This window comes from Triticum aestivum, chromosome 3A (genome assembly GCF_018294505.1).
Source record: "Triticum aestivum cultivar Chinese Spring chromosome 3A, IWGSC CS RefSeq v2.1, whole genome shotgun sequence".
Lineage (NCBI taxonomy): Eukaryota > Viridiplantae > Streptophyta > Magnoliopsida > Poales > Poaceae > Triticum > Triticum aestivum.
Window position 1 is genome coordinate 702454427 of NC_057800.1, and position 9023 is coordinate 702463449.

A 9023-nucleotide genomic window follows, 5' to 3' on the forward strand; every position below is an offset into this window, starting at 1 on the left:
CCCAGATCCAGCACCTTTGCCTGCACCATGCCCACCATTTCTTCCTCCGCCATTACCACCACCGTTTCCACCAGCATCTGCATTTGTACTACCTTGTCTATACCAATTGTTAGTAGCAGTAGCTGAGCCGGAACCAGTGCCACTACCAGCCCCATACCCACTAGATCCTTGATAACCACTAGCTTGCCCTCCACCACCACCGCCACCGGCACCGCCAGCGCTAGTATATCCACCATAGCCACCACCATAAGGATATGAAGATCCTTGACTATATTGACTAGAACCGGAGCCAGAGCCGGACCCGCTACCATATCCAGTTCCACCATTTTGGCCGCCGCCTCCACCGCCACCTCCACCTCCACCGCTTGCATGGCTACCACTATTAGAACTCACGCCAGACCCAGTTCCACTCCCAGCACCCGAGCCACCACCACTCACAGTTCCCCCACCCTCTCCTCCTCCCGCTCCCGTTCCCGTGGCGCTTCCACTGCCGAATCTAACCACCCTTGCAGCATTGGCCAGTCCAATGCTCAAGAGGACAACATAGCCGAGGGCTACTAGCTTTGTGCCTACCATTGTGTGTGTTTTATGGAAGTGTGTACTCTTGCAAGATGAGGTGAGTTCCAAGTGAAAGATCGTATGGACATTTATAGTGGTGCTTGCGGCCATGCATGCTGGGGGTGGAGGTTGGAGTTTTTGACAAAGTCATGTCTGAACTCAAGTGGAGGCTTAGAATAATTAGCGCCTTAATTGGTGCAGGTAAAAGTAAACGATGATGACTGACTGCTAATCGTGATCGCATCGGCGTGGGTTCAACAGTTGTAAGACACATGCAAGCATCCACTGACGAGCAGAGGAGCGAGGCAACCTCGAAGTTTCCGTAGTTCAGTTTGGAGTGGAAGTAAACGACGACTCCACCCATGTAATCGAGTTGTTGGGTCAAGTAGCCGTGCATGAAGAATTGATTAGCAGATGATCAAGTTCAAGTGGACGGCAAAATCCGTATAAATGCTTTAGCTATAATGTCCGGGCCAGTATTAGCAGATGGTTAGTACACCGTATTGATGCCCGGACTAGTTAAAGTTAATAGCTGAACCGGTCCATAGCTTTGGACCTATATGACTTTGCTATTGCTGGCGTGTTTTTATGTGCGTGACTTTGTGTTAGTTGTGTGTATCCTAATTATGCAGAGGCTGGGTGTGTGCTCATTGTGTTTGTATCATCTTGATGCTACATTTTGAGTTAATAAAATCCACCCTTTGTTGGAAAAATAGCTGAACCGGTTGTATTCCGGCGAGATGCTCTAGCTCCAAAGGTTGTGAACCCGAGATACATTACACAGCTGCTTCTTCATCAACTGAACGAAAATGTACGGCAACGCTGCTTTGTGAGCCGAGATGATCTAGCAACGAGTGGTAGTCGGAGCACCAAACAGCAAAGGGAAGCAGCCGGCACTGCCACGTCAGCAAAATCTACAAACCCTCACCTCATCGGATAGATAGGCCGACAGAAATCAATGACAACGAGCCCTCGAACCATCGAAGCCGACATTGTCAAGATGGCGGGGAGGCTCGAGGAAATTTTATTCGCCAGACCGACGGCACTGCCACGCAATGCTAGTAAAAGCATCAAAGAGGGGAATACTAGAGATCCATCTGGTAGATCGGGGCTTCCCCGCACTCTCATACGAGACATGGAGGAGGCGGTGACCTACCGCCGGACAAGCGATGGCGGCGTGGTGCATCTAGAAAATCACCTCTCTAGGGTTTGAGAGGCGAGAACGGTTCCGGAAAAACCGGTGGTGCGGTTAGTTAACTAGATGGATCATCACAAGTAACATAATTAACTAGTTTTGCAACGGTTTGAGAGGCGAGAACAGTTCCGGAGAAACCGGTGGTGTGGTTAGTTAACTAGATGGATCATCACAAGTAACATAATTAACTAGTTTTGCTTTTGCAGACAAAACTTACTATCTATTCATCTTCAATCATGGTAGTACAACAAACGGTAGAAAAAAAATAAAAATTACATGCAGATTCATAGACCACCTAGCGACGACTACAAGCACTGAAGCGAGCCGAAGGCGCGCCGCCGTAAATGCCTCTCCCTCGTCGGAGCCGGGCAGAACTTGTTGTAGTAGATAGTCAGAAAGTCGTCGTGTTAAGGCCCCATAGGATCAGCGCATCAGAACAGCAACCGCCACCATTGAAGTGTACCGTAGATCGGAAGAATCCAACCTAAAGACACACGAACGTAGACGAACTACGACAAGATCCGAGCAAATGCACCAGGGACAGATCCACTGGAGACACATCTCCACACGCCCACCGACAATGCTAGATGCACCACCGGGACGAGGACTGGGCAGGGAGGACCTTATTCCATCTTCAGGGAGCCGCCACCTGCTCTTCTTCTTGAGCAGGACACAAATCCTAACAAAATTCAAAGGAACATCTAGAGATGGAACCCTCCTGCCGGCAAGGATCAGGATCCACCGCGCCGCCATGGCCCTAAGGCCACGGGAGACAAGGTGGACCGGCGCTGACGCCGATGGGAAACAGAGAAAACTTAGCCTTTTCTTGGGGAGGCATACGCAACATAATTAACTAGTTTGATTTCACACAAAAAATCAGCTAGCTTAAATTTCAGAGAAAAACCAGCCAGGTTACCTTACAAAATCGCAATAAAATACCGTTGTTTGATCTTCCAACATTCTTTCATTTTAGTTTCATGTATTTTTTTCCTTTTCATTCCTATATTCCCGTTCTATCTATTTTTTTCTTATGGAGTTTCTAATATTTGTATTTATTTTATATTTATATTTCCCCTTTTACTTTTTTTTGAGTTGGCTTTTACTTTTTTGTAATTAGCTTTCATGTGTTCCACCAGTACGTAATATTTTTATGCTGTTTTATAATTTGTTTGAGAAATAAAAAGAATTATCTCATGTGTGTGTATATATTTGGAACAAAGTATATTAATTTTAGAACAAACAATTTTATCATGTTTGTTCTTAAAACAATAATATTTTGATTACCATGATTGATCGTCACAATTAACAAAATCAGCAAGTTTGATGTCAAAAAAAAATCAGCTAGCTTTAATGTCAAAGAAAAAACTCGCTAGCTTACCTTAACAAAGCCCAACGAAATGTCCTTGTTTGAGCTTCCAGTATTTTTGCATTTTTGCTTCATGTTTTTTTTTACTTTTTAGTTTTATATTCATCTTTTATATTTTTTCTTATGGAGTTTATAATACTTTTAATTTATTTTATATTTATTTTTTTACCTTTTATTTTATTGTATTTAGCTTTCTTGAGTTCCACCGACACTTGGGTAATATTTTGATGCAGTTTCATGAATTTTTTTCAGAAATAGAAAATTATCAGATGTGTGTACATATATTTTGAAATAATAAATTGATTCTAACACAATAGGCTTTATCATGCTTTTTCTAGGAACAAGAACATTTTGCATGAGTTGGATAAACACATATTTTCCCTAAGTAGGTAACATATTCAAAGGATAGGCGAACATATTTACAAAAAGTTTTTTCATGTCTACATACGGGGCAATTGATGTATGTCTACGAGAAGCAGATAATGTTATTCTGAATGTACCCTGAGCATGGCTTACTGCATTTTCTCTTTGGAAACTTGTTCCCAACATTTTACAACAGTTTTTTAACCTAGTATGTTCCATCTATTCACTCCACCCAGTTTTGATTATTATTATTTTCAAACTTTTTTCTCCCTGGTATTCCTCCTTTTGGTTTCCTTTCATTGTTTTCCAAATACGCTTCACGTTTTTCCGTCAGTTTCTACTGGTTTTTCTGAACTGAGAATTTCAACTCTAGTTAACCTTGCTCCAGCTTCCAACTGCCAAAAAAAAAACATCGCTCCAGCTTCAGCTACTAAAGTCAGGATACGAATCGAGGAACACACACTCCCCAATAGAGATGCACTCACTCAGCCAGTCAACCGGTAAGCTCTGGTACAATAAGAACTGCAACCTTGCGCGGAAAATCAAAGAATTCAGTTAAAGATGCTCAAGAAATTACTCTGGAAGAACTACAACCTTGTGCGGAATATCAAAGAATTCAGTTGATGCTCACGTAATTGCTCTAGAAGAACTGCAACCTTGGGCAGGAAATCAAAAAATTCAGTTATGGAAGCTCATGCAATTGTTCTAGAAGAGCTTCAGCTGCTCACTGGTTTCAGATAGCAGACACACTGGGATAAATTAATCCGGGCGCTGACTTGTATATTGAATCGACTGTAAACTGTAACAACACACTTCAAAAAAAAAATTGTCTCCAGTGGGTATATTTATCACACACACACGCAGATGCCAGACAGGGGCAAACGTGCAACAGGCAATTGAGAGTAGCCTGCAACTCCTGAACACGGCCTTGCACCAGTTACAGCCAGAAAAAGAACAACAGAATCTAGGACCTGAGCCTGCCCATGATAGAGATACTCGTAAACAACAAAATGGCAAAGATGAAATTATAACAGGGCAATTCAATACCTAACTAGATACAACGGAAACAAGCAGAAGAATAAATTGCAACAGAACATTCCACTGGTAAGTTTACTACTGCCTCTATCCCACAATATAAGATCGTTTTTCAATCTAATATAGCTTAAAAAACGATCTTATATTGTAGGACGGAGGGAGTATAATGATCAGGTGATCAGGTGCTAGCTCCAAGCTCATCTAATGATCAGGTAAAGCTAGCAACTGAACAAACTGAGAGGATTGTCTGCCACATTTAATCTCAGCTACAACAATACTTAGAAACAGGAAGCAGATGTAAATTGGCTAAATACTTAGAAAACCACTGGATGATCTTCAAGAATGAAGACCTCGATGAAAAAAAACCAAGTCGATCCTTCAGTTCAGAGAAATAGAGGCATGAGACTAATCGATTAGCAACTATCTCAAACGCTGACCACAATGACTTCACAATTTAAGCATCAACATGCTAGCGGCTTCAAACCAAACAGATATTCAGGCAAGTATAAATTTCATGCAACCATGAAACAGTCAGAGATTCTTGATCATAACTTGTATACATCAAAAACAAACTAGGCGGCTCATACTTGACCCAATTCATACGCATTGCGCCGGTCACAGAAAAAAAAAGGGCATGTCTGCCAGCTACATTGTCTAAAAGGAAACAATCGGCGACCTGAGCCTAACCATGATAAACCTTTCTTCTGCTCATCAGTACAACATTTCTTGAGCATGTTAAGATCGAACATAACATGAAGCATTGATTCCTGAAAATGGTTAGCGGCTAAACTGAAATGATAAATATAATTCCAAACAATGCAACACAAGGGCAAAACTATAACACTATGTTTCATTATCTAACCAGATGCAATCGAATTATGAACAAGAATGAACTGCAACAGAACATTACTTGAAAGTTGACTAATGCAATTATTTAGTGGACCCAATTCATATGTATTGAGCATGTCATAGCTAGAAAAAATAATATGGCTGTCAGTCTAAAGGGGAACACAATCTGGACTTGAGCCTGACCATGATAAATCTTTATTCTGTTCATCAGTACAAGTTCCATTTCTCAAGCATATGTAAGATCAAACATCACATGAAGCATTGATTCCTTAAAATAGTTAGCCGCTAAAGTGAAATGATAAATATAATTCCAAATGATGCAGCAAAGGAAGAACTATAGTATATGTTCCAATACTTAACAAGAATTATAATGCAATCTTTCAATTTAACTAGTGTTCCGAACTCTCATAAAAACTCAGGTGCAACTCGCTGCTCAACAAGGAGGATAATCTGCCTCATTCATCCACAGCTGTGATATGGCCAAAGTTGTGATGAATGATGAATGATATATATGTGATGTATGAGATGTTCATGCTATTGTAATAGGAATCACGACTTGCATGTCGATGAGTATGACAACCGGCAGGAGCCATAGGAGTTGTCTTTATTTTTTCTATGACCTGCGTGTCATTGAGAAACGCCATGTAAATTACTTTACTTTATTGCTAAACATGTGAGCCATAGTAGTAGAAGTAATAGTTGGCGAGCAACTTCATGGAGACACGATGATGGAGATCATGGTGTCATGCCGGTGACAAGATGATCATGGAGCCCCAAGATGGAGATCAAAGGAGCTATGTGATATTGGCCATATCATGTCACTATTATTATTTGATTGCATGTGATGTTTATCATGTTTTTGCATCTTGTTTACTTAGAACGACGGTAGTAAATAAGATGATCCCTCATAATAATTTCAAGAAAGTGTTCCCCCTAACTGTGCACCGTTGCGACAGTTCGTTGTTTCGTAGCACCACGTGCTGATCGGGTGTGATAGATTCCAATGTTCACATACAACGGGTGTAAGACAGATTTACACATGCAAACACTTAGGTTGACTTGACGAGCCTAGCATGTACAGACATGGCCTCGGAACACAGTAGACCGAAAGGTCGAGCATGAGTCGTATAGAAGATACGATCAACATGAAGACGTTCACCGATGTTGACTAGTCCGTCTCACGTGATGATCGGACACGGCCTAGTTAACTCGGATCATGTTATACTTAGATGACTGGAGGGATGTCTATCTGAGTGGGAGTTCATTGAATAATTTGATTTAGATGAACTTAATTATCATGAACTTAGTCTAAAATCTTTACAACATGTATTGTAGATCAAATGGTCAACATTGTCCTCAACTTCAACGCGTTCCTAGAGAAAACCAAGCTGAAAGACGATGGCAGCAACTATACGGACTGGGTCCGGAACCTGAGGATCATCCTCATAGCTGCCAAGAAAGATTATGTCCTACAAGCACCGCTAGGTGAAGCACCTGTTCTCCCTGCAGAACAAGATGTTATGAACGCTTGGCAGACACGTACCGATGATTACTCCCTCGTTCAGTGTGGCATGCTTTACAGCTTAGAACCGGGGATCCAAAAGCGTTTTGAGAGACACGGAGCATATGAGATGTTCGAAGAGCTCAAAATGGTTTTTCAAGCTCATGCCCGGGTCGAGAGATATGAAGTCTCCGACAAGTTCTTCAGCTGTAAGATGGAGGAAAACAGTTCTGTCAGTGAGCACATACTCACTATGTCTGGGTTACATAACCGCTTGACTCAGCTGGGAGTTAATCTCCCGGATGACGCGGTCATTGACAGAATCCTTCAGTCGCTTCCACCGAGCAACAAGAGCTTTGTGATGAACTTCAATATGCAGGGGATGGAAAAGACCATTCCTGAAGTATTTGCAATGCTGAAATCAGTAGAGGTAGAAGTCAAAAAGGAACATCAAGTGTTGATGGTGAATAAAACCACTAAGTTCAAGAAAGGCAAGGGTAAGAAGAACTTCAAGAAGGACGGCAAGGGAGTTGCCGCGCCCGGCAAGCAAGCTGCCGGGAAGAAGCCAAAGAATGGACCCAAGCCCGAGACTGAGTGCTTTTATTGCAAGGAAAGTGGTCACTGGAAGCGGAACTGCCCCAAATACTTAGCGGACAAGAAGGCCGGCAAAACGAAAGGTATATGTGATATACATGTAACTGATGTGTACCTTACCAGTACTCGTAGTAGCTCCTGGGTATTTGATACCGGTGCAGTTGCTCACATTTGTAACTCAAAGCAGGAGCTGCGGAATAAGCGGAGACTGGCGAAGGACGAGGTGACGATGCACGTCGGGAACGGTTCCAAGGTCGATGTGATCGCCGTCGGCACGCTACCTCTACATTTACCTACAGGATTAGTTTTGAACCTCAATAATTGTTATTTAGTGCCAAGTTTGAGCATGAACATTGTATCAGGATCTTGTTTAATACGAGATGGCTACTCATTTAAATCCGAGAATAATGGTTGTTTTATTTATATGAGAGATATGTTTTATGGTCATGCTCCGATGGTGAATGGCTTATTCTTAATGAATCTCGAGCGTAATGCTACACATATTCATAGTGTGAGTACCAAAAGATGTAAGGTTGATAATGATAGTCCCACATACTTGTGGCACTGCTGCCTTGGTCACATAGGTGTCAAACGCATGAAGAAGCTCCATGCAGATGGACTTTTAGAGTCTCTTGATTACGAATCATTTGACACGTGCGAACCATGCCTCATGGGTAAAATGACCAAGACTCCGTTCTCAGGAACAATGGAGCGAGCAACCAACTTATTGGAAATCATACATACTGATGTGTGCGGTCCAATGAGTGTTGAGGCTCGCGGTGGCTATCGTTATGTTCTCATCCTCACTGATGACTTGAGTAGATATGGGTATGTCTATTTAATGAAACACAAGTCTGAGACCTATGAAAAGTTCAAGGAATTTCAGAGTGAGGTCGAGAATCAACGTGACAGGAAAATCAAGTTCTTGCGATCAGATCATGGAGGAGAATACTTGAGTCACGAGTTTGGCACACACTTAAGAAAATGTGGAATAGTTTCACAACTAACGCCGCCTGGAACACCTCAGCGTAATGATGTGTCCGAACGTCGTAATCGCACTCTATTAGATATGGTGCGATCTATGATGTCTCTTACCGATTTACCACTATATTTTTGGGGCTATGCTTTAGAGACTGCCGCATTCACTTTAAATAGGGCTCCATCGAAATCCGTTGAGACGACACCGTATGAATTATGGTTTGGGAAGAAACCTAAGCTGTCGTTTCTAAAAGTTTGGGGATGCGATGCTTATGTCAAGAAACTTCAACCTGAAAAGCTCGAACCCAAGTCGGAAAAATGCGTCTTCATAGGATACCCTAAAGAAACTATTGGGTATACCTTCTACCTCAGATCCGAAGGCAAGATCTTTGTTGCCAAGAATGGATCCTTTCTAGAGAAGGAGTTTCTCTCGAAAGAAGTAAGTAGGAGGAAAGTAGAACTTGATGAAGTATTACCTCTTGAACCGGAAAATGGCGCAACTCAAGAAAATGTTCCTGAGGTGCCTGCACCGACTAGAGAGGAAGTTAATGATGATGATCATGAAACTTCAGATCAAGTTGCTA

At 42.1% G+C, this 9023-nt stretch overlaps 1 protein-coding gene across 1 annotated transcript in view; it reads right to left on the reverse strand.

Moving 5' to 3' along the window:
* LOC123059260 (glycine-rich cell wall structural protein 2) overlaps positions 1–602 on the reverse strand; it is a 3503-nt gene extending 2901 nt beyond the window's left edge. Inside the window, exon 1 of the mRNA XM_044481865.1 lies at positions 15–602. Within this exon, the coding sequence (XP_044337800.1) occupies positions 15–576 (562 nt within the window). The 5' untranslated portion in view covers positions 577–602. The remainder of the gene's footprint in view (positions 1–14) is intronic.
* Positions 603–9023: the final 8421 nt, after the last annotated feature.